At 35.3% G+C, this 26,698-nt stretch overlaps 1 protein-coding gene and 1 long non-coding RNA gene across 3 annotated transcripts in view; one reads left to right on the forward strand and one right to left on the reverse strand.

Annotated features, from left to right (window-relative positions):
* LOC121670479 (sodium channel protein type 1 subunit alpha) overlaps nucleotides 1–26,698 on the reverse strand; it is a 93,324-nt gene that overhangs the window by 12,018 nt on the left and 54,608 nt on the right. The window contains exons 16-23 of one of the 2 annotated variants that reach the window (XM_042040756.1): nucleotides 25,282–25,455; nucleotides 24,312–24,668; nucleotides 23,124–23,606; nucleotides 20,204–20,321; nucleotides 18,606–18,760; nucleotides 15,809–15,982; nucleotides 13,167–13,289; nucleotides 1,305–1,586 (exon numbers count right to left, since the gene is read on the reverse strand). In XM_042040756.1, the coding sequence (XP_041896690.1) occupies nucleotides 1,305–1,586; nucleotides 13,167–13,289; nucleotides 15,809–15,982; nucleotides 18,606–18,760; nucleotides 20,204–20,321; nucleotides 23,124–23,606; nucleotides 24,312–24,668; nucleotides 25,282–25,455 (1,866 nt within the window). The remainder of the gene's footprint in view (nucleotides 1–1,304; nucleotides 1,587–13,166; nucleotides 13,290–15,808; nucleotides 15,983–18,605; nucleotides 18,761–20,203; nucleotides 20,322–23,123; nucleotides 23,607–24,311; nucleotides 24,669–25,281; nucleotides 25,456–26,698) is intronic. The other variant, XM_042040757.1, reaches the window with a different exon arrangement.
* Nucleotides 6,662–12,872, forward strand: LOC121670483. Its single transcript, XR_006018153.1, has 3 exons — nucleotides 6,662–6,751; nucleotides 7,097–7,186; nucleotides 8,657–12,872. It is a non-coding gene; the product is annotated as an uncharacterized LOC121670483 (long non-coding RNA).

Here is a 26,698-nt window from a genome sequence, read left to right on the forward strand (position 1 = left end):
GTAGCTGAGGGGTGGTGATTGTGGCCACAAAGCCAGGAAGGAAATGAACCTAGAATAATTACCTGTGTCTCAGAGTAGAATAGGTACTACTAGAAACAGAGTTGCAAACTACTTGGAAAAAGCTTTGTTGATGTCTTGTTTCTCCTGAACACCTGTAATGCAGCATTCTGCCTCCCTGGGTGAGTAGATTTCATAAATAAGGCAAGGAAAATAAATACTTAAAGTCTTTAGTTATCAAAATCAAATTGTATTCAGTATTTTATTTCTTTAGTACTATTGGTCCCTCTCCACTCCTTCCTGATGTGACAGTAAAGTAAGTAATCATAATGAATTTTAAATTGATGGACTTATCAGTCACACAAGTAAGATGCTGTATTAGCTGGGAGAGGCAGTTCATATTGCTCAGAAGTAGTGTTTTAGACCATGTGCAGGACAATGTCCACACCACTGCATCATGTTAATGATTTGTTCTACTGAGATTTTATATAAACAACATAAAAGCTGGAAACTTATTTAAAAGCAATAAAAATGAAACATAAGATACTGCAGAGTTAGAGAGTAACATCAAAAAAAAAAAACAAAACCATAGAGTTTGCTGAAGGTACACAACATAGATTAGAGTCCCTCATTTTCTTGATTAAAGCTAGGTCACATTGTTAGCTACTTCAAAACACAAAGACAGACGGGGTTGTGAGGGCACAATTTTTGATAGTGAAGGCATAATCTTATAGTAACTTTCTGCATATATTTTCTTTCTTCTTCCCTCAGTTTTTGCCAACTAAACTCCATGAGGTCCTTGTGCACAGAAATATCAGGAAAATATTTCATAGATTACAGTATCGAGTGCTATTTTTCTTATTTCTCTTCTGAATGAGAAATTGCTTTTTATATCACGTAAGTGCACTGGTGGCAGCCACATGCCTGAGATGAAATTTATTACCTGGAATTCTTTGTGACTTAATCACACCAATGGAGATTTTTTTTCAGCAACTGGAAAACTTAAAATATTTAGATACCTGAATACCATTCCTAGGTACTTCTAGAAACTTTAAAAATTAGAAGGAGCTGTAGGACTAAGGGAGCCATAAATAGGAAGGTGTGTCATTAAATATCCTAAAAATTCTTTATTCATCATAATAGACTCTACTTGCTGCTTATGATGAAAAGAGTAATCAGCTACAAGTGTAGCAGTACTACTAAGTCACAGATAAAAATCATCAGGTAAATGTTTTCTCTCTGTTGCTAGAATTGCTTTTCACTACTGCATATAAACAGGAAAAGGTATATAAAGAGTGATCACTTACTACTTGAAGTAAAGAAAGATACCCAAATCCTACATTATCAAAGTTTACTTTCACGTTTTTCCATCGGGCACTTTGATTGTTTTTTATGAGTTCCTCGCACTGACTAAAATTGTTGATTTGGTCGACTTCAAACCTTTCATCAGTTGTGGTGTTAACACAGTAGTAGAACTTCCCAGCAAACAGATTTACTCCCATGATGCTGAAAATTAGCCAGAATATAAGACAAACGAGAAGCACGTTCATGATGGATGGAATTGCTCCTAAAAGGGCATTCACAACCACCTAGTACACAAATACAGGGGGAAAGAGAAAAGAGTATAAGCATATTTACAGCAATACATCTTTGTATACTGTTTCACCATTCCTTAATAAAGGCTTATTCAGAAACTAATACTATAAATTTTAAAGCAGTACATTAATAACCGTAGCATTGCATTGTTCTTTTAAAATATTAACAGTAGTACATGTAATGAAAATGAGTGAAAAAATGAAAATAATTAATAGAAAAGCAAAAAAGAAGACCTGGCAGTAGTAAGATGATGCCTGACACTGATGTGTTCTAGATAAAAAAGAAAAATGTGCTAAATGAAAAATATAGACATAATAAAATTCTAAAAATGCATGAAATCATAGCTAAAAAATGTTTAAAGCAAAATGGCAACCTGTAGATTTGATCAACAGAGTTCTGAAATTCAAGCTGAGAACACAAATGCCATGAATCTAGAAACTAAGCTCTACATATAAGAATTATGCGTGAATTAAATACAGAACTTTATTGCCTTATTGTTCCATGCAAGATTATAACAAAGATTAATTTCTTTGTATATGAAAGCAAGACAGGTTTGCAGTATGTTTCTACTTGAATCAACATAATTTATTTCAAGCTCCAGTCTTGTTTTTTCATGTATTAAGTTAGCAATACCCTTCATTTATCTAAAAAAGTATGTATTTAGGACTTCCGATTTTGCATTTTTAATTACTTTTGGGGGGGGTTGCCTTCTCAGACACTTGCAGGCAAAATGTCAATAAACCTGATGTAGATTAAAGGTGTATTGTTCTGATATTACAGTAATTAATCACATGTGTCTGTCAGACCTATCAAAACTTTTGTGATGAGAAATTGTTTTTCCTTAAGTATCCAATTCCAGATTCTCATTTACAAGTTATGTTTTATTTTAAATTTTACATTTTTTCTTCTGTAAACTTTTGGGACCTGGTGGGAAGGTAAAATAAAATATAAAGCAGGGCTCTGATTCTTGGTCATCTAAGTCCTGCAGCAAGGCAGGAAAAGATTGGCATGGATAGTGGAATATATTAAGTTGTCTTAGTCCATCTTTTTTCCCCTACGATACAGATGCATCCTCCCCACTACCAACCTAGTTGTGAGCAATCTTAGAACTGCTCAATCTTACTACCTGTATTTCGCAGCCTCTGGAAGGTCTTTGAAAGTGGAATATTGTGGTTGTGTTATTCGTCACTCAGCACCCTCCTCCCCTCCTCCTCCCAAATGTTATGGCCAGGAGTTAGAACCTGTTTAGAGATCTTAGGTAGAAATGTTATTTCCAGGCCATATTTTCTTATTTTCTTTTCATTTAGAAGGGTCTCCTCCATTGCCAGACAGTAGAAATGGGACCTTCCTGTAACAGAATAATCCTTATCTTTTATAAAACCATGATTTAAAAAAAAAAATTTAGTTATTCTTTTTTTTTTTTTAATATCTTGTTGTTTTGGTGATTAAAAGATCCCAGTGATAAATCTGTTGCTACTTAGCTTCATGGAACTGAGAACAACATAAAAATTAGAAATGGAATTAGAAATTCTGAAATTTGTTCCAAGTCTGACCTGATCTATGACACTGTATTAGGCTATTGCTGCTTTGAAATTCTAGGCCAGCTAGTGCTTGTCTTATCTCTTTTTCTCCCCACTCATAAAAATGTTCCAGATGTGTTACACTGATTGAATTCCTCTGTTTAGTCTTGATGAAAAACCTGAAAATAAAGATGTCAAGAAAGAAAGATGGGAATTTAGTTCTGCAACTCAAATAAGTTAAGGTTACCTCTGCTCACACAAAGAATGGTTTTGCATGAATTGAGTGCCTGTAGCAGTTACCTTTATAACAACCCTGACATCCATTGAACCATAGCACAGATCCAGAACAGGCAGCAGAATACTAACAGCAACAATAACTGTTACAACAATTATGAATTGATAATAGTTGTAGAAAAAAAGATTTCTACAAAAAGCATCAGTGTTTCTTGCATCTTTAGATGAACAGGTAATGCAGTCTCACCACTGAGACTATGAAAAGATAAGCCACATCCTCTTGGATGAAAAGAGAACAGCTTCCGGCAATTGTTCCAACAATGCTTCCAACAACTTACTTCATATAGGTCACTGAAAACCCATCAAATGGTAACAATTTTTGGTCACTACTGACCTGGCCTGGATGCGAACTGGTGACCTAGAGATGAAAGGCTCTGTATCCTATTACCAACCCCTTGAGCTATCCAGTCCCCCTGGAAGGTTTTTTAAGAAAAGAAGAAAAGAAAATTAAAACTTTCAGAAGTTGTTTTCTGTTTGCACTTTTTTCTGTTTGATTTTTTTTCCCCAGCAGTGGAAACTGTATTTTTACATGTTGGTCAGATGCTCATCTGACTGTAAAGTCCTCCTTAGGAAGAAGTCTTTAATTTCTTCAACACATACAGTTGGAAGTGATTGCCTTAACAGCATTTTTCTGGTTTACTTTTTTTTTTTTTTTTTCTTTGTATTTGCTTTAGGAATTAGCTGAGGTATCTCAGGATAACAAGGACATAAACCTAATACATATCCAGGATAGCACCCATGCATACACAGACAACACCTACACACATAAGCTACAGCAAGTGGACAGAAGAAAGGGAGAACCAATTGAAAAGTGAACTGAAAGCAGAAAAGAGGTTAATTAGCATTTCTTAATGCATTAATTGAGCAAATAAAAATTGTCATTCTCATCTTGTTGGAAAGAGTCTGTAGAAGGTTAAAAGAATGTTGGCAACTACAGCTCTTATTTTTATTTGCTCTTTAAATCTTGATTCAAAATGCATTTTTTATTTTAAATGGGGAGATTCTCTTGGGCCTATTTTTTGTTATTTCTTGATACAGAATATAATGCCAGTAAATTGGAAAAAGATGTTTGCATAGGTGTTTGTTTGGTTTTATAAATTACCTATGCATTTTCTCAAGCCTGGGATGTTGCTGGTCAGGCTGACTCCAGTGAGCAAAGCTGCAACAGCCCAAGTTGATTCTGCTTGTTCACCTTCCTACAGCTTCAGGTAGGTGCAACAGCAATAAGAAACAAGTGAGAAGCAACACCTGATGCCTAAAAAGATGAAGGGGCTCTAGACTACTTTACATTTCCAGTCAACATTCATCCAGGGGAAAAAAAAGTCATTGTGGGAAACCATGTCTCCTCTAGAAGAAGGCAGTATTTCATATATCTACACAACTTTTCATGTTTAAATTTCTGTAAGATTTATCTTCCAATATCAGATTTATGCATAAGATAAAAGAATTACAGCAATACTAGTTGTATGTCCTATCTTTTGGCCAATATGACTTTATGTCAAGACAAGTTAGTAGTCCAGTTGTTTTTCATGGTTGCTGTTTGTATCTTCTTTTGGAAAACTCTCCAAAAAACACCAAAACTGGACCAAAAATCAGGTTTTTTATCGGAACTGCTCATATGTGCAGAATAAGGATTGTACAAAACACCAGCTTATCCCTGCTGTATCAATAGAATATAAGGAAGCTGTACTAGATTGAGCCCTGCTGTGGGAGACATAGCTGAACACATAGTGAGATATGAATGTATTTTAGTTGCCAGAGGAGAGTATTTTCCATAGATCCTGGCACCTCAGCCACCACAGAATTTCCAGGAATTCCTACATTGGAGCTGAGTAATGGATATATCAGGGCCTCCTGAAATCTGTAAACAAACAAGGAAAAATCTTAGTAGTACTTATCCACTTCTCCCATAACTTTTGCAGATTCTGTGAAGAAATTCCAAACTCTGTTCCTGATGCAAATGAGGAGGAAGTAACCATCTTTGGGATGGAAAGGCAGATTATAGAACTATGTCTGGAACACTCTTTCTACTTAAAATTAAAAAGTACTTTATTTGCCTCCACTTGGAATGTGTCAACTTCATAATTTTATGCTTAAATAGGAGAAGTTCCCAAAGAGCTGCCAGAGAGAACATTTGCACTGAAAGATGGAGAAATGAGCAAGGAGACATTGGCTTAGATTCTTGGTGCAGCACATAGGTAAGATTGCTGGAATGCGCAGGAGGTATGCCATGAATGGACATGGATGGAGGTGCAGGTGACATACGGGATCTGAATTTAGCATGTGCTCATAGTGAAGGACCTGGGGGACAGTACACAAGGAAGTCTAGAAGATTCTGAAACCACACTGACTTGACCAAGTGGGTATCAAGCCACAGACAGGTGTATTCTCTCTTAAACTGTGGGAGAGTTGAGGCAAGGGAGGAAAGGACATAGTAACTGTATGTAAACATACAATAACTATCCCAGTCAGGGGATCAAAAGAGCATCTGAGGCAGACCATGAAGAAAGCCCATCCCTGAATCAAAAAGATTAGCACTATCTGATTCTGTTATAATGGCTTTCTGTTCTCCCTGGTACCATAAAACTGATCATGGAAACTGCCTTTCTCCGAAGTTAGAGGAGGCAGTTCTACAAGTCATAACACAGCAGAAAGTCAATGGGATGGAGGAAATGGTTATGGGCCTTAATTTAGGAGCAGCTAAGCCAGTGGAAAGTGTTTGTCACAAAACCAATGGAGGTAGTGGACCTGTGGGCCAGCAGACGGAATTAAAACACAGCCCAGTGCCGAGGATTAAGACTGACCCTCAGTAGAGGCTCTGGGATCTCTGCCACAGTTGCTTAGTGTGAAGTTTGGAGGTGCTCATGAAGGAAGATAACTGGTGATGCAGTACAGGAAAAATATAACCACATGAGATACCCTGTCTCATCTGACTGTATACATGGAGCTGGATTGAAGATGTATGGCTGTTGGGAGGGAAAGGTTAAAATTGGAAGATTTGGTGAGGAGGGAATAGTTTCTCTCAAAGTGAACTTGCAGCTGGGAATGCTAAGCATGCCAGTGTGGGAAAATTCCATTTATTAGGCCTAGCGTTGTTTATCCTCTGCCTGTTTTGAGAAGTAGAATTCCTGTGTAGAGATAATACACTCTCACAGACATGCTTGAGCCTCCTGCTGGGAGACAGAGAGAGATCATAAAAGCACAGCTTTGTGATAAGCTGCGCATGCGCGAAGTCCTTTCATATATTGGGGCAGGCTGCGAGCCCTGCTGTCCCCACAAGGATGAAGTAATCCTAAAGGAGCCAGCGTCCCCATGTGTCTCTGCCTCCCAGCATTGTTCACAAGGTAATGAAAAAAGTTTACTTGTTGCATTTCAGCTGTGTTTTGGTGGTCACCCTGGTTACCTGTCGATTCACACAATGGCTACCTAAGGATTAAAGTTCTTTATGTTGAAGGGATAAATTATACATATATTGCCACAGAAGTACTGTAGATGGGAATTTTACTCAGATAATAACAAAAAATTATCCCATTTTATCAATGTTTAGATCAGGTAATAAACGTATGTGATATTGCAGTCTAGCAGATGAGGACAGAAAGTGAAAGGAAGAAAGAGAGAGAAGGAATTGAGGGAGAGAGAGATTGCAATAATCCTTTTACCTCAAAACGACATGTTTTCTCATTGAATAGCTTGGAATGGTACCCTGGGAAGAAGCATGCTGCATATGCTTGGTGATCAGCTATGAACCGGCTATAGAGACAGCAGTGGATGAAAATTAAGTATGTCTGTGAGAGAAAGTGCAACCTACTTGACATGATCCAAATAATGGTTAGGGAGGAATCAGGAGAATTTTTAGATTCTAGGAACCTAAAAATGCAGATTAATCCAAGTAATTCAAACTTTCTCATTTTCAATTAATTACTCCTCTATTTTATCTGAATGGATTTCTTGCAAGAAACTAATTTTCCTAAGTTTGTCCCACAAATAGAAATCAGAGTGATGCACCATGTTGGTATGAATGTATGATCTATAATCCACTAACTACATTCCATTGTTCCAGTATTTACCTGACCAAAAAAAAAAAAAAAAAAAAAAAAAATCCCAACCCAAACAAAAATCCCCACCAAAATGAAAATCAAATGCCCCCCCCCCAAATGAAAAAATTAAACCACAAACCTCCCTAAACCCCTTCTATCAATTAAGAATTTCACATAACCCAACTTACAGCTGTTCTCTTGTTACCACTGAGCACATCTGAGAAGACTTTGGTTTTGCCATTAAGAGGTATGTAGTAAAAAACTAGTTTCCACCTTTGCTACAGTTTGCCCTAATTCTATGTCCATGCATGTATTTTATTCTTAATGATATGACCCAGGATTATGTAAGGCCAGAATTAAATAACATTTAGAAAAATGTTTAGAAAAGCTGTAAGAAATTTGAAAAAATAAAAAAAAACTTTTATTCTAGCAAACTAATGCTTATCTTTAAGTCATGATCACTAAAAATTTAGGAAACCAAAAGTTTGTAGAAGTAAATTATGGTGGTGGCACTATACAATTATTTAGATCAATTTTTTAAAAAGCAAGAAAGGTTGTTTCCTGAAAGAAACAATGAATGCATTTTGCAGTGTTAGGCATGAGAAGCACCTCGTCTGAACCAATTAAAAAATTATTTACCACAATGTCTTCAATTTTTTGAGTAAAATAAAGACTGTACTGGGAATATACAGTGAAGATTGTTAGAAAACTACCATTTCAAGCAGTGATAGTAAAAAAAAAGTTGGATTTAACTGAGAATATGCAAAGGCAGGCGGGTGGAAAGAACCAAAGAGACCTGTCAAGGAGTTACAAGTAAATCTTAACCTGAACAGTAATGGACAAATAAAACTGAAGTAAGGGATAAAAGATCTCAGAGGAGGAGAAAATCAGTCCCTGAATAAGCCAATTACTGTATTTTCTACTTTTCTGTAACTGTTACTGGACAAGTGCACATGACTGAAGAATGCTTCTGATAGTGAATTTTATCTTCAAAGAAAGCAAAATACTTTCTCAAACAATGCACAAACTGTTTTTATAACACTTGGTGCTGGAGAAATTTTACGCTATTGTGTGGTGAGTTTGTATCTTGGAATGCCACAATTGTTAGCGGAGGTGTTCAACTACATGATTCTGCAGTTCTGTTCTAGCTTTTGTAAGGAAGTTTAACTTGTTTAAAGTAGAAACACATGCCTTTGTTATTCATGTTAACAGTCTATTTAAAGAGAGCTACACTGTTGGATTTAACAGAAGACTGGAGGTATTGGAGCAGCCTGATTCTGTTTCTCACCAGAAATCAAGTATGCAAAAAGTACTTTTGAAGACAATGTAGAAGAAAAGACATAATTTAACACACTGTATGATAAAATACAATAATTATCTGGCAAGCAATAAATCACATGGCTCCACTTGTTTGAGAAGACCTGGTATATATTGTAAAGAGACATGAGCATGAAAACATAGTAGTTACTTGATGTGGGAATAGTATCTTCATATTTCACTGGATGCAGTTAAAAAAGCCCCAACTTTTTGCCCTCCTTGTTGCATTAATGAAATGTTGTCGACTTTTACACGCCCTTTAGTGTTTTCAATTAAAATGCAAACTATATTATGTATCCCATTCAAATTTCATTAAATTTTGATCCTAATAGTAAGAGTTTTCTGTAAGATACAGCAAATACAAATCTGGAAAAAAAAGAAAGATAATACTCTTACTGGCATTTTATAAAAAAAATTACGAAAACTGGTTTCCAACACAGGCCAAAGGAGACTGAATTCATATTCCAAGAAGGGATGTTATATGTTATCTGTTGTGTGTGTACACTTGGAGTGATTTACTTAATGTAACATATAGGGTGTTTAAAATTATGCAAAAACTTAAACTGCAATTATATCAATATCTGTAGTTGTGATTATTCAGATCACAGCATTCTGGAATGTGTTTGATGTATTATGAGTAATGTTCAAAACTTTCTACAGGTTATTTTGAATATATAGCTATAAATTGAGTAACAGGATAAAGCATAGATCTTTCCAAAACAATATAAAAGCCAGATTGAAATTTTTAAACAAAGCCAACTTCTATCTCAGTTAAAAAAGCAACTGAAAATCTTAAAATAGCTGAGGTACCTTTCTCCTGCAAAAAAACCTCCAGAAACTCTAAAAAACAAAACTAATTTGCTCATTTTCATGTTTTTTCTTTAACATCAAAATTTCAAGGAATTATTTCCAAAGACTTAAACCAATTGAGAAGCAATGTAGGATGGATATATAGAATCTACTTTTGCCGGTACTGGGATTTGCAGATAAGGTTGTCTCTCCTTGTAACCCTTAATATACAATGTAGTGATTAGTCAGAGTGTACTCATTAAGGGTAGAAAAGGGGGAAATACTGTACCCATAATACAGATTAGGGGAGGAACAAGTGGTCCACCCCATCCAAGCTGAAATGCATCCTAAATGAAATAGAAATATATAGCCTGTTATTAGTTGTGAATCTGTAATGACAGACACTTGATGCTATGTTTTATAACTCAATTATATGAGGAATGTTTCTTTCGTACTAATGAAGTTTTGAGTACTCTTGAAAATGCCTCATTGTCACTTTCCTGGTAAGGGAATCTTAAGGAATAGCCATTGAATTTTAGAGGATATTTAAGACATCAAATGCTCTAATTTAATTTTAAAAGTTATTAAATTGGACTGGAAATTTGAAATACAGTAAATGTTTAAAGCCATCAGCCAGAAATATGCATAAGGCATGCAAAACTGAAAGTGCAAGTGGATTTCAGATTGTTCACTGCCTTCTACTATTTCTCTAATAAATCAAGCACAGCATGACATGCTTTATTTTGTGAAATTAGACACAAATGCATGCTTTATTGTAACTTAATTCTCTAACTCAGCAAAGCAAATGTACTCAGTATTCTATATTTTCAAGTAGCATACCAATTCAGAACTAGCGCAAAAGCATTATACTGCGAGTACTAAAAAGCTAAACAAAAAGCAATGGGTATATTCAAATCTCAGTTTGCAGCTACTTCTGCTTAGTACATACACTAATTGAGATGAGAATATAAACCCTAAGACAGAAATTTAAATTAAATTAAAGCAATCCTTTACTTTGCCTTCCAGCATCTGGGTGGAGTCGGTTTTGAGATTCAATATAGAAAGTATGAAAATTTCTCAGAATTCAGTATACTAGCAGATATTCTAAATGCCTTTAATAGGGCAAAATTCACTTCTGTGCTTAAGGCAAGCACAGGCTATGGATCACTTGTACCCTATTTTGGTACAGGTGATTCATGTATCTTATATTTACTTTGGAAAGAGAGAATTTATCCCATTTATGAAACAGCATAATTATAAAATTAAGTTGTAACTAAAGAGGATAGCTGAAGACTTCTAAGAACGTAGCTTAAAATCTGAAGTGTGTTTCATATTTAGGCATAACAAAATAGTCATTAGCATTTACTGACTGTGTAAAATGCTGCATTCTTCCTATTCATGGAATACTTACTTAAGAAAAACATTGACTGAATTAAAGTAGCGAGTACTTGGCAAATTGTTTTACAAAATGATCCAGAGTCTTTTATATATACAGCCTCTTGTGGAACACTTAAGATATTCTACATTTTCAATGCAAAATTTGCACAGTTTTGAACATGGGTAAACAGTAAAATTTAAATACATGCTGAATAAAATCTCTGTTTTATCACAGCTCAGTGTAGGTATGGGCAATATAAGAAAGCAAAGAGGGCTGATTTATTTTTACTTTCTGCAGGCAGAAAAAAGAATCTCTTTTTATGAATTCTTATGTAATGAACTCAGTTTCTGAGAAGACTGCAATTTGACTACAGTCTTATGAGCTGGTCAATTATTTATTATTTGAATGTTTTACTGTTCGTGAGTCATTCATAAAGTAATGCCAACAACTGTCAGTGAGCTGTTTTGAATACTTGCCAAGTGTTTTGGAAAAAACCACTATTTCAGAAGTGCATGTAGTAACCATAAGGCCTATATATATTTGGCCAGTCAAATCTGAAAAGTGACTGGAATCAGATACTTCATTGACTACCATTAATATTGGAGGACAGAGCTGAAGCCTATTTGCTTTTCCAAGCTTGTCTGTGATTCCTACAAAGTAAATTGCTCATTAATTATTAATGTTGTGTAGCTGAAATTCTATCATATGATTGGGCTTCTGGCAGAGTTTCATAGTTATTCAGCAAGCAATAGAGGAAAGCAGTAAATAGATTTCAAATAACAGGTACCTTAATAACAGCTTCTTTATGCATGAATATCCTAAATCTTGTAAGTGGAAAATTTACTAAGGCAATCACGTAAAGATACAGAAAAATGAAATAAAACATTTGGCAATCAATTTTGACATCTTTCTAGAAATGACCTTGTCTTCCAGTATCTTTTTAAGAGCTGCATTTTTTTCCTCCCTGCGTAATATCTGTACTGGTCTCCCAGTCCTCCTGCAGCTGACCAGGACATAATTTAAAAAGTAAAGCTGACAGCAGTTTCCCAACATTTCTCTGCACAAAACCACATACATTTACCTGAATGTTCATGAACAGTATGTACAAAGAAAGACAAAGAGAAAATGGCTAAATCAAATAGTTGCATATTATGTAGTACTTGACCAGCTCTTACCCTCTTGAATATCAGTTCATGAGTTTCAAATAAAGAGAAAACTGTTAAAAGTCAATTTGCTGCATGAGGCTGAAATTTAAATCTAGTAATTATTGGTTAGCAATGTATTTTCTGCTGCATTCTGAAGTAGAGATAGGTAGTCTGCTGAATACAATTTCAGGAAAAGAATTCAAAGCCTTGGTTTGACTTCATTAATCTTGGATTTTTTTCTAAAGATTTTGCATTGTTTCCTCTTATGTTTCTATGATGCAGGAAAAAGCATTCTCTTAAAGCATATTTCATTGACATGCATATAGAGTTAGTTCGTATTCAGTGGCTTTAAGGAACAGAAGGTATAAACAAATGAAAAAATAAGTCAAAATGCCTTCTTGAGTGAGATGAATAGTAAGCAGGGTCTCTAAATTATTCAGAGTAGCAAGAAATAACCTTGTATACATTGTATTGAATATTGAATAGAGATTAGTTGAAATACAAAAGCATTTACCTTACAAAAAAAAAAACTTCATACAGGAATCAAAGAACTTGATTTGCTTTTTTAAGTCAGCCAAACTCAGAAATAGATTTAAACCACTAGTGGGTATGAATATATCTGTAGGTATCATCTAATAAAATTCAGTGGGGTTAGATGAAAGGGGGCTTATAAAATATAATGAAAAATGAAGAATTTCAATTTCTATCAGAAAATATCTTTGTTAACTAATGCTAAATTAGAGTCCTGTATAAATATTGTGATATGTTTTTCAGTAAAAAAACAAATAAAATTTTGTTACATTTTATTTATTATTAAGACTCTGTTAAGAGAGTTCATGGTTGGCGGTTTCAAAGACTCATATGAAAACTCCTGAGATTGGCTAGAAAGTAAAGTAACCTTAATAAATGTAAGTTCTATGTGATACTGCATATGGATTCAGGTGAATTGATGAAGCTTTTTGCTTATCTGTTAGTAAAAGATATGCGATAAAAAGGTAGTGCAGCCCTTCTGCATGGACTTGTCATTCCTTGTTGTGCATGCATGTATTCTTTCTATGCATGCATAGTTTCAGATTCTTTCATGTTGTCTTACCCTCATGCCTTCAAATCGTGACAAAGCTCTTAGAGGTCTCAAAGCTCTTAGTGTCCTAAGGGACTTAATGGCACCAAGTTCAGAGTAACCCAATGCATTTGCTGTTAAGCTAACCAAAGAGACCTATATGAAAACAGGAAAGTAAAAATTATTATACTGTACATTCTACTTTACATACCATAGATGTGAGATATACACTTCGTTAGAAGATTCTAATTTTGGATCACTTTCTTCAGGAATAGGGAGTCTTTCAGGTAAAAAAAAAAAAAAAAGAAAAATAATATGAAAGAAGAATAGGTAAACAAACAAAAATATCATAAGAACTGATATCTGGAAACATTAGTATTTCTGAGTTTCATCCTTTGCTACTGATCTGAGGACACTTAAAGCCACAAAAATTGAATTAATCTCTCCTTTTTACCAATTTAGGTATTGCTCTTACTTTTTCTTTGTTTCACAATACTGTTGGGATCACTAATTATGGTTGATAATGTCATTTGATTGCTCACAACATAAAGGGAAATGATTGAAGTTTGTGTTGAACTGACACGTGGGTCATAGAACAACATTGCTCCCCTGAAAATTAGTAAATAGGATTATTTTTGCTACAGTCAGTTATACTGGATAATCCTTTTGCCTGACTGCTGAAATTGTGTGCTTTACAAGCTGATATTAACCTGGACTATGCTGTTTCTAAGACCTTAGAAGAACAGTTCCATAGGTGGAAGAATTTGACAGGCCTTTATATGTTCCATGTCCCTACATTACCTCAGTGCAAGATACCACATTCTTCACAATTGCTATGGCTCCTGTCCAAAATATTACCTTCTGTTTGTTTCCCATTTCCCCTGAATGTTCCCTCATTATGCTGTTCTAATTCCTTAACTATTTATTGGGCCAAAAATAGCATAATGTTCTCATGTACTCTTTCATTATAAATAACTGTATCAGGTAAAGAGAACTCTAGGACTGTGCTCATATTTAAAAACAAGCATTATATGTGAAATTTTTAGCTTTTAAAAGTTAATATCTTTTCTGAACTTTTCAGCAGTTCTGGCAACCCACATAGCTTTGTTCTTTTGAAATCTAAATTTCTTTTTCCAGCACATTCGTCGTATTACTAAAAACTTTAAAGCTGCTGTAATCTAAAGCAAAATTAAAGAAAATATCCAGCATTTGTCATGAACTAATTCAGACACTTGAATATGTACTATACCTTCACATAATGATGTATGCAAATTCTCACATTCACAAGATGGCTTTTTTGGATATTATGATTTAAATAAAGCCAAATATTAGAGAAAATTAGTTTAGAAAAGGAACAGCTGCTTCAGCTTGCATGATTCTTCAAACATTTTTGTTGTAGGTGTCACTTAGGTACCCATTTTGAGAATTCCAATACTAAAAAACAAAGTGTTTTCCAAGAGAGGGTACTTTCTTTGTATGAAACATGGTTATCTGTATCTGTATATGTGGAGTTGAATTCTGGATCTATTTAAACCATAATGTACACAAATCAAAAATGTTGAAAACACCCATCAAACCCCCCACCATCCCCCCCAAAAAAAAGCTGAAGAAAATTAATTGCTCTGATTAGCCCTTGTATGATGGCAACACTTGATTGAAAAAGCATTGGATTTTTGGCAATACTTTAGGACAATAAATTCTTATAAAGTTTGCTTTTTGTCTATTTAGCGTACATTTCTAAGTCATTGAAACCAGGACAAAAAAGAATCTTAAAACTGAGTTTGTTCAGTACTTGGTTTTTGTATATGTTTTACCAGAAATTACTGTCTTGAAAATACAGGGGCTGGTTCTGGTTTTGTAACTGTGTAAAACATAGTATTCGAGGTTCACCCACAGAAATTCATGAACTGCTGAAACAGTATGCATTCCTGCACACTTGGAGGTTTTTTCCCAGGGGGTATACTTAGGATATTCTTAAATTCTCCATAATTGTATCAATGCATCAAGAAATGTTCTCTCCCATTTCACAGCACAGTAACGTAGAACTAGAACTATCAGATAACCCTTGCAGCAAAGATTTCAAACATGGCTGTGAATGCTGCAAGCTCAGTAGTATTTACTGGACATCAGTACTAATTAAGCCACACTACCAATGCTAGAAATATATCTTGATTTCCTTGTGGACCCCTAATTTATCCACATGCTGAAACTTGTGGACATGATGTTCATTATCTTGCCAAAGGTGTTTCGATTCAGATGGGTGTCTGATATCTGGTGGATCAGACACCCATCTGAATGCTGGATTCAGCCTAGACCACAGCAGGAGGAATGGTGGGTCTGAGGGCGGGAGCGAGAAGCCCAGGCCAGAATACAGGGCAGCAGGACCTCTTTCAACAGCAGTGTTGGAATAAACCCTCTAACTGCCTGTGGGACTACCATGTCAGCTCCTTCTGTTAGCAGGAGAACTTCCCGTCTTTCTTAAATCTGTGGTATAGCAAGGCAGTGCTGCAAGCATAAAGTGAAAGACAGAGAAACATGGAATTTTTTCAGCTACCTTACTTTTTAAATTGAAAAGTAAACTAGTTGGCATTATTAGATATTATGGTTGCAGAGAAATTAATTTTAAAAATAATCAGATAAATATAAAAGTGTCACTTAGGAAATGCACAACATACATCGACAATCAGGAAGTCCAGCCAGCACCAGGCATTAGTAAAATACGTTTGGTAGCCATAGGCCACCCACTTCAGCAGCATTTCCAGAATGAAGATGTAAGTGAAGACCTTGTCAGCATATTCCAGCATGGTCTTGATAGTTTTACGTTGTTCAATATATATGTCCTCAAAAGCCTGTGAGTATAAACATTCAAAGATATGTTATTTTTTTGTTACTGCACATGCTTCAGGTTGTAACACAACAAACCAAATAGGCAACAAAAAAAGGAAATAGTCTTCAAGAAAAGCCAAGGGTATGTAATTTCTAGGTGATGCTTCTTTTTCTGATAACTCAGTATATACTCGTTTTTTCACTATGGAAATATATTTTCCAGCTCACAGGAGAAAGAAGTAGATTTTACACAGCAACCACTCCACTGGTCAGAGATTTTTTAAAATGTATTTATTTATTGCTGATAGTGAATTATTCTTCTCAGATCATATTCCACAGTGACAAAGAGAATTGATTCTGCAAAATGTTGTGCCTGACCTGAATCCTACTGAGGTCATTTGGCTTGTATGTAGGTAGACCCAATTGCAAAATCCAGGGCCATAGCTGTAAAATTTTCAGGACAATGGCAATACAATCTACCTTCTAAGTCCTCTGGATTCCTGTAAATTTTAAGTTATAAATCATAAAATAAGTTCTTCCTTTCTTAAAAAACTTATTTATCTAAATCAATTACTTGCTTTATTACTCTAATTTTATGAGATACATAAAATTTCTGAGCTCCTTTCCATGTTATTTACGCTTTTTGTGTTCTCATTTTTAGGCACTTGAAAAAAAAATAGCTCCTGATTTTTATAAATTCTTCAATTTTTTTCCTTTAATTGCTTTCAAATTTCAATTATGCTATTATTTCTTATGGCGTCTGACTGATTTTATCAGGCTGAAAGAACTGGAATGATCTGCTAGCTTGCAAAGATTTGGGTATTTATTGATACTGAAATTCATTTTTACCCAGCCTGCTTTTGAATGACTTGACATGTGTCAGTTCAAATGATTAGTGTTTGTATATCAGACATCAGGCTAAGATCTGTGTAATTCTGGTTGCTTAGATCAGGCACCATGGCACCTGACACTCATGTATATTCACTAAAAACTGGGAAGTCAGCACATGTCATTTCATTTGTACAGGTGGGATTATGCCAGAGGCTGAGCGAGCAGCGCTCTCGGAAGCAGAAATGTGTCTGCTCCCTGCCTGAGAGCCCTGGGGAGGGGTGTGCAGGCAGCTTGCATCCTGCCTGTGCCTGCCACATTTCCTGGCTGTGATGGCAGTGAGATTTGTCTGGAGCATGTTCTTGGGGTGAATATTGACATACAGTGCTGGCAGATACAAAGAGACCTTTTCACTATCACAAAACACTTTAAAGGGAGAGCAGAGTCTCACACTTCCAGAGATAATCCACTGTCTTTGAAATATTTTCACAAAATAAAGATTCTGTGAATGACACCTTAGGCTCACAAGTATGAGATACTAACACCATGGGATCTTGTCTCATACTTCCTCTAATATAGTAATAGAAATTCACCTTTTTCAGATCTCCCCCCACTACTTTTCTCTCATTTAAATTCTTGTCATTGGAGATTTTCTCCACTTGGTTGTATGAACCAAAATTCAATAGTTTAGACTTGAGGTTTTTTGTTATTTAGAGGGTTTTAAATGACAGGAAAGGTGTCACATGGTATTGCATAAAAGTTGTTTTTCTGATGGTTGTGTTGATATTAGACCACACAAAAGCAGAATAATTCTCAGAGATGTAGTTAAAACTAGGGATAGGTATTATCATAAACTGCTAACAGTATCAACAGTATTTTAAAGTGTTGGGAGTGGTTTTTTTAAAGTGTTGGGAGCTTATAATACAATTTTGCAACACAGTTTTTTTTTATTATGTAGGCAGTTAATTTGCCAAAGGGTAATTAAATCTACCAGGGTAGGTGCTAGATATACTCTACATTATCTAAAAGCGAAGAGTTTGCCTAAGAAACTTCACCTCAGTATATATCCAGGCTCACTTTAATTTAAAAATTCATCTCTAATTTCTTTATTCTTCATCATTATTTGTATTTTTGAAAAAACCTATTATTGTTAGGGTTTATTTCATTTATTTTTGTAGATTTGTATTATGGTTGGCTTCTTTTTATTCTGCCCTTGCATGTTTGTTAGAGCAAATTCATGTTTTTACAGATGTCCCTTCCATCATGAATATGAGTCAGTAGAAGCTGAATTGTAAGTCTAAATAATAAATTCTTAGAAAGGAATCAAAAAACCCCACACAGTCTTAGCTTTTTTTGCTGTTCTAGCACACAGCATTTATAGGACTACATAATCCAGCCCTGGCCCTTGCAAGGTGTTGTGAACTGTTTATGCCATTACAGTTCCAAACACTTCAACAGTGACAGTTCTTTTCCCTGAGCTACATCTGTAAACAGCAGTGAAATGAGAGAGCAAACTCCAGTAAGAAAGTTTGGTATATTCTCTTCTTCACATGTTGCTCCTGTCCACCTGAGGTGTACAGTGGTGTACACTGCCACTTCCAGCAATGGAATTAGGCTCTCTCTAATCACTTATGTCTGTTCTTTTTCCTACATGTTGTTGAGAAGAGACTTTTTTTGCTATTTTTCCCAAGGCCTGAATAAAAATTTAGTCCTATCATTTGAAGACATGGAATTGTGTTAAGTTAAAACAGTGTTAGAAGAGACAATTTTAAGGAGTCTCCTGAAAACATGGCAACATTCTGTTCATGTTTTACTTACCAGAGCTCCACTACTGAGGAGAATCATAAAGACAATGAAAGTCTCAAACCAGTTGTGTTCGACAATCCTGAAGCAGGTTTTCCTGAGGTTCCACCACTGCTTTCCTCTCCCTTCTTCTATACTTACTTGACAGCACTTGAACCTTCTTACACAGCCTTTAGAACAGTGTATGTAATGAGAGGAGGAAAAAAAGAAGAGACTTTATTGAGTTGTATTCATTTTGGTTATGCATTCTGGTAATGATACAATGCTATCTTTACTGTGCTATTTAGTTAAAAACCAGTAATTTTTCACCTAGATAACCTTCTTTTACTTCAAGGAAAAAAAAAATAACATTGAGACAATTGGAATTTACAATTTAATGAACCAGCGAGAAGAAAGAATTTCTCATTTATCAAAAAGTGCTCAATACAATGCACACAAAAAGATAAAAGCCCATGGAACATGAAGCCAAATTATAGAATAGAAAGTAAGTGTTAAAATATACAAAATCATCCAAATGTCAGGTAGGTTTATGTAGTAAGATATGAACAAATGATATTAAACTGTACCTTCTTTTGTTCAGGATACTCAATTCAGACAACGTTGCATCCATTGCACGAAAAATCTAAGCCTCTTATCTGAATTCTGGGCTTTTCAGTACCAGCTAGTTTATCTAACTTGTGCCCCTAATATATTTAAGCCTTTATGATTTAGCTGCTGACTTTTATGTAGAAAAATACTAGTTAAAAATAATGGTATTTTCCTTTACAAATCCTAGACTGTTACAGTACTACCTCTTACAAGTTCAATGTAAATTTCTAAAGAATGATCTGTTTTCATGTCCAGAAATAACCCAACCTGACAATAGCATTTATTTTCAAATGTCTAAGTCTACCTTTGCTTACAGATACCAAAAATGGCATTTGTATCCTTACATTACTCTTTTAAAAATATTTATTTCCCCACCTCCTTCAGAGGCACACATCCATAAGGTTTCTTGCAAGGAAATGCCACTGGAAAAACATTATGACCAGATTGTGGTTTTATTGAATTGTGGGCCAATAGAAGGAAGAATGAAAGATGAAGGAGTCCACCAGGTGAGACTGTTCTTGTCCCAGGTGGCACACAAGGCTCTTGCTTCTCCTTTTGCCAATTTGTAGAAGATTCATTTAGCATTTTGCACAAGACCATTTAGGTGCAGTTTTTATTTATCACTAAACAGCTGTTTTAGTAATTTATGCTTTATAAAGCACTTAGGCATCTGTGAAGAATATTTTTAAATAGTGTGTTATTTTATTATCTAAGAGATTGTAACTAAACTCATAAAGTACAGTAACATACTAAAATTAAACTTTCAATACCATATTTTTCTTATTTTAAAAATAGAGGTACATTTCTGATAAAATGTTTTCTTAACTGTTTATCCAATATATAGTGTAATTGTGATATCAGTGTCCATATAATATATTATGGACTAAAAGTACTACTGCTAATAATCAGCACTTAAACACTAACTAAAGGATAGTATGATTCATAAATCTTAATACTTAACTTACATAGAAAAATTATTCTGCAATTCTATTAGTAAGTATTACTAGTACTTTTGTTCCAAATACCTTCTGTGAAGCAGGCCTCTGGCTCCTGGGCTTCTTCAGGTTCAGCTTCTGGTTGTTCCTCTGCAGGAAGTCCAATATCAACTGTGCTACCTTCAGATGAACTAGATGAATTTAACTTCTGTAAAGGAAAGAAGCGTCACAAATGCACAGTAAATAATTTTAAGGCAAACATTATTTGATTTTGGATTAAGTAAATTAGACAATGTTTTCGAATGTTCTAGACTTCAACATAAGTAAATTGCTGATAAACATCTGAGAAATTTATATAGTCTGTTTTTCCTCCTGCACTGTATGAATCTATTAAATAGAAGGTGTAACACTAATAGATCAGACTTTAAATAAAATTATGCTTTAAACTGGAAAAAAAAGGGTAATGATGCTAAACCTGAGAGGATTTATGACCACAATAAGCCATAGTCATATTGATCCCTTAATGAAGCTTTAACAAATATGCAGGAATTTGTAGTGTCTACTGAAAATCAGGTAAGAGTCTAAAAACAACTACATAAATGAGGTGAAAGCTCAGAGGAATGAGGGGGAAAAGCAGAGAAGGCCATACTTCAGAGGTTAGTAATTCTAGATTAAAATTGCTGAAAGTCTAGCTCAGAGTGAAGCAGAATCTGCATACAATTAGGCTGAGGTAGTTTAAGCCCATAGAAAACCAGACTCTGTTTTATCAAGAAGTTTTCAAAAACATGATGAGCATAAAGAGAGAGGGGCATAAGGTGGAAACCAAATTTAAAAAAAATGAAATAATGAACTTAAGCTAACGCTCATCCTAAAAATTCTAAAACTGTTGTAATATAGCATGCAGCTGGAACCTGATTGCAATCTAGCTCTTTGGTATTGTGGCTAAAACTTGGCCAAAATTGTGAAGGAAATATATTTAAAGATGTATGGTTAAACAAAATAATGAAACAACTGCAATAGAGATCGCTGAGTCTAACTAGAAACTCAGGACTGCCAAGACCACCACAAAGCCATGTCCCCAGCTGCCACATCTTTTAAATACCTTCAGGTATGACAACTCAACCATTTCCTTGGGCAGCCTATTCCAATGCTTGACAATGCTTTCAGTGAGGAAATTTTTCCCAATATCCAGTCTAAACTTCCCCTAGTGCAACTTGAGGCCATTTCCTCATCCTGTCACTTATTTGGGAAAAGAGACTGATCCCCACCTCACTACAACCTCCTCTTGGGTTCACCACTGCTAGGTGGCAGCAGGCTTTTTGGTATTGAGGACAAAAACCCCACCATACACTAACAACAAAACATTTATTAAAGCAGTGGTAGTAATAAGTCAGAAGTGAAGTACTTTTTCAAGGGGATAAAAGGTAACCCTGTTCCTACAGGTAGCAGCACATTGGCAGACAGCTTTCCTGAGCTTTCCTAAACTGAATCTATGTCTAAACAGGATCAATTCTCCATTGGTCAGTCATAAACCAGGTGGTGTCTCTCTATTTGACTGTCTGGTCTGTGATGGGTTGGAAGAGTGGACTGGTCAGCATGAAGGTAGTTGTGGAGAGTGGATGAACACTGTCTCCCTCCAAAGGATCTTTGTTTAAATGTTTTATTTTGAAATTCTTCATGCTGAGGGAGGTTCATAATGTGCTGAAATAAATTTTTAGAGCCTTTACTGTAGCAGTGGTTCAGAAGCATAAGTGAAATTAATTATAGACATTTTAGCTAATCTTTAACAGGAAAAGAATTATTAAAGCTTCAGATATTATTTGGGAAAAGGGAACAACACTGTCTCTGAAATAAGTTGCTATGGGAAGAGTCTGTTTTGTACAGATCTCCTTTCTTGGAGGAGGATCCAAAAATTGCACTTAGCTTAACACTGAATTTTTATTGAGAGCACTAGAGGGCTCTTATACACACTGAAAGGACAGTGGTAAAGAATTCAGCTACCCCACAATGGGGTGTCTGAAGCACTGTCAGAAGTACACAGTGGGATGGAAGGGGGAAGGTGAGCTATCCTATAAAGAAACTGCACTGCTACCAAAATGGGAATTAGCTGGTTAAGGCTTAGGTTTCTCAAGTGAGAAAATTAATATTGTTAAATGCCTGGAAAGGTAAATTTCTAGTTTGACTAAAATAGCAACAAAATAAGTTATTGAGACTGTAGTTTTGAAAATTCTGTCATTGAATCAATTTAAATTATTTTGCTAAAATAGCAACATACAAAAAGTCACATAATGGAACAATTTTAGCTTTAATATGCTTTTTTAAATTACAGTTCTCAAAAAGGATTTATATCAATAACCTGCTCTAGCATTCCTTTAGCAATGGTAGGTATTTTCATCTGTTGGTAATTTTCAGTTTTAACAACCACATGAATTTGAAGTATATGGGAGAGTCTATGGTCAAGACTTCTTTTTATGGGAAGCTAGGTCTAGAAGAGCTGACAATTTTAAAATCTAAAAGAATTCGTATGTCTAGAGAAATGTCTAAAGGAATTATTTAAACTATCTGTATGTTTTCTGGTTTATATCTGCTTTTTCGAGAGGCAGAGAGAAGATGTATCACACTCCTCACGCAACCCTTGTTACAGAAGGCAAACGGAAGTTTCTGGGGGAATAATGCTGCAGCTAAGGCACTGTCTTCTACAAGTTGTTGCAACTACCATATGGACCATACATAGTTTTTATGGATTAGTTGAGTCTCCCATTACCTGGCCTCATCCCCTCTTGGAGGCTATAATTTTTAACCCTTTCCCACACTTTTGTTCATCAAGAATTAAGTCCTCCTTTATACACTCATTTATGCCCATCTACAAAGAAGTGTCAAAATAAATGATCAAGAATTGAATACACTGGTTTATGAAAAGTAAAACAAAAAACCCCAAACAATCAAACAAAATCCCACATAAGAAAGATGGTCAAAAGATCAGGGAGAAATGCAAAAAATGTCTAAATACCTCTTTGCTTTCTTCCAGGTCTGATTCACTACTAAATTCTTCTGTGTTTAGATTTTCAAAGTCGGATTCACCCACAGCAATGGGCACTGTCACAGTGAGGCTTGGGTTGTTTATGAATGACATGTAATCACTCTCATCAATTATGTATTTTTCCACACTGCTGCCTGTGCCTATACCACTGGTGGTTCCATTTGCGTCTTTAATATAGTCATGGTCTTTGCTTAGTTCCACAGTTGTATGGTTAGAAATACAACTATTTTTGTTGTTTAAATCTTCAAGTGGCTTGATTTCATCTAAAGCTTTCTGTTTTTTAACAAAAGCTTTTTGGATGAATTCACGTGCTTTTCTTTTCACATAATCTATGCCTTTCTGCATTCTTGCCACAGCAATCTGGAGATTGTTCATTTCATTGTCATCATCTGTCACAGCAAGGTTGTCTGCACTAAATGAGCTCAAGAGCAAGGCCAAAAATAGGTTCAGTACCTGCAGAAAGATTTTAAAAAAGGGTGTTCTAGACTTTATTCCAAAAAAACCTATTTATTTTTTTAAAAAATGTCCTATTATTGACATCAAACACTGAAATCCCAATAATTCACCATAACCAAAAATGTACCCTCAAAACTTTTTCTCTTCTCCATAAAAACCAAGCTTATTTCATTTAGCGTAGGTCCTGTTCACTATTCAAAAATATTTGTGAAACTGACTAATATCTGTAAATATGTCTTTAATTCCCCACAATATATTTATGTTTTGGTGTCAAATCTTATAATCTAAAAATGGAGATACCATATTTGCTGTTCAGCATCACTAAAAAGTTTAATTTATCCCATCACACAACAGAAATTAGATCATTTAGGTAACTAATCATAAGGTATAAATAATAAAAAAAATCCACAGCAAATGGTTTACAAAGAGCCCATAAACTAAAATTATTTGAAGCACAAAATATTTTCAAAGGGCCATGAGAGAAATTAGTCACATTCTTAAGTACCCACTCTGACATTCTTAGGATTTTGATATTGCAGAATATTTTGTTCTCTATCCAAAAAAGCTCTTAAGCTTAACTTTAAGCATTGCTTTAAACCACCTGCTTAAGTGCTTTGTTGAAGCAGAGCCAGAGCACTTCACTTCACGACTGAGACCACTCTATCGCCAAACCATTTTTTTATTAACACTTTGATCACGTACCACTAGGTTTCCAATCACCATGACCATCATGAAGACTGTAAGGCACATGGCTTGGCCTGCAACCTCCATGCAGTCCCACATCGTTTCTATCCATTCTCCACACAGCACTCGGAATACAATCAGGAAAGAGTGGAAAAAATCTTGCATGTGCCAGCGAGGAAGCACACAGTCACTTGCAATTTTGCAGACACATTCCTTGTAGTTTTTCCCAAACAGCTGCATCCCAACCACAGCAAAAATGAACACAATGATGGCCAGCACCAGGGTCAGATTCCCCAGAGCTCCCACTGAATTACCAATGATTTTTATCAACATATTTAGTGTTGGCCAAGATTTTGCCAATTTGAAAACTCGTAACTGGAAGGAAAGAAAAATATTGTTAGGAAAACCAGAAAGACACAAAGATAATTTAAAGTTAATTAGTGGAACAGTATTAGTGCAAAATATGCCTTGAGTAGGACTGTTCAGAGGTTATCATCTTGTCTAAAAGCATGAGGATGGAAGGTTCCCTCAAGAAAAATTTGTAAAATTGTATTTTGATATCCTCAAAGCATAGCTTTTACTGAAGGCCAAAGAAGCTACTGATTGGAACTTAAAATCTAGGGTTCATCTGTTAAAATCATCTGGACCACCATTCAACTAGTATTTGTAGAGATCTATTCCTGTGATGCCAATCAGAGCACAATACATACAGTGAGTCAATTTAATTCTGCATAGCAGGATGTTGAAAGCATGTATCTACAATGGATACATTGGAAACAGGCCCAGGGCACCCACCGCTATCGGTTTGTCTGGATCCTTATCAATTCCCATTGAAGATGGTAAGATACCACAGTTAATAAGGATTTGTGGTAGTGAAACTTGCATTAGGATCAGTACCACAGCAAACATCAAGCAAATTTTTAAGGCAAAAATAAAATAATTTTAATGAAGCCCCATTGAAAAATCAGTGCAATTGAAATATATTTACCAATCTGAATGATCGAAGAACTGATAGTCCTTCCACATCTGCAAGACCAAGTTCAACCAAGCTAAGGGTTACAATAAAACCATCAAAAATATTCCAGCCTTCCTGGAAATAATAGTAAGGATCCATTGCAATTATCTTGAGAAACATTTCTGCCGTGAAGATTCCAGTGAAGACCTGAGTTCAAAGTGCAGTTTGTTATTTCATGGTGAAATATAATACTCCAGATGTAGCTGTTGTCTAGGTTTTTAAGTCAAGCTACATCTTATCCAAAAGTGATACTTAAAAAGTTACATTTACTGTAGTAATTTATTACACCCACATTCCCTTAACAAGTGTCATACAAACCAAGTAATTTTTCAATTAATTAAATTTTATACTAAACAAATTACATAAACTTCTCTTTTATAACAGATTTAAAATCCAGTTTCAACTCTGTAAGGATATGGACTTTCTCATGTACTGTACAAACAATATCCCAGATTTGATTTTCAGACCATAAACCAGAATGCTTTCCAAGAAATTACATGGTATAACTCTTTCTTGGTATACAAATTACAAATGAGGCCAAATCTAAGACTACAGGGGGGCAGCTTCTTGGCTGCTATGACCTGCCATTCAGTTCAACAGAGCTGTGATTATTTATACCAGATGAATAAATGGTATATCATAATGTATCTCAGTTGATACAACAACTGACATACATGTACTGAGATACAGCAATTTCCTGAAGCTGAGTAACTTCTACCTGGGTGTGCCCAGTGAGTTCAGCAAAATTGGTTGGCTCAATCACTTTGAAAGCAGGAATGAAAGAGTATTTAAGAATGCATTTTAAACAAAGTACTGTTGGTAGTGGTTTCTCATCATGAGTTGCTATGCTGAATGAAGTAGGAATTATATTTAAGACCCACCAAAGTAATGACCCTGAGTAGTTTTGAGAGAAGTCTTGGGAGAATTTCTTGTAGGATAAGAATGTATTAAAGCCACTGTTAAAAACTTCTTGAGCCCTGCTCAGAAATGTTATCTGTGGTTTTTTTGTTTGGTTGGTTTTTGTTTTGTTTTGTTTTGTTTTGATAACCCACTTTCTAGCAAGCTGAACAGAAAATAGGACAGCTAAAGAGAATAATCTAACTGGGATAATCAGGAGACAGGAAAGAAGAGTCTGACTTGCTCTGCCTAGGAACACCAATACTCAAGATAGATTGCTACAGTCTTTAAATTCACTCTAGACACAAACACCAGAGAGGGAAAGGTTACCAATGTTTAAGCTACAGGATTGGAACCCCTGAGAAAGACATAGGAATGATACAGTTTGAAATGCTGACTTATGTTCCTAATAGTCAGAACAGGAAGGTTTTCAAGGAGCTTTAAAGTGGAACTACTGGAGCAGGCAACCTCCGAGAGCCTCTCTATTGCAGAA

The sequence above is a fragment of the Corvus kubaryi genome, unplaced genomic scaffold, assembly GCF_017639235.1.
Source record: "Corvus kubaryi isolate FWS band 111438036 unplaced genomic scaffold, C.kubaryi_AGA036_p1.0 37396, whole genome shotgun sequence".
NCBI lineage: Eukaryota > Metazoa > Chordata > Aves > Passeriformes > Corvidae > Corvus > Corvus kubaryi.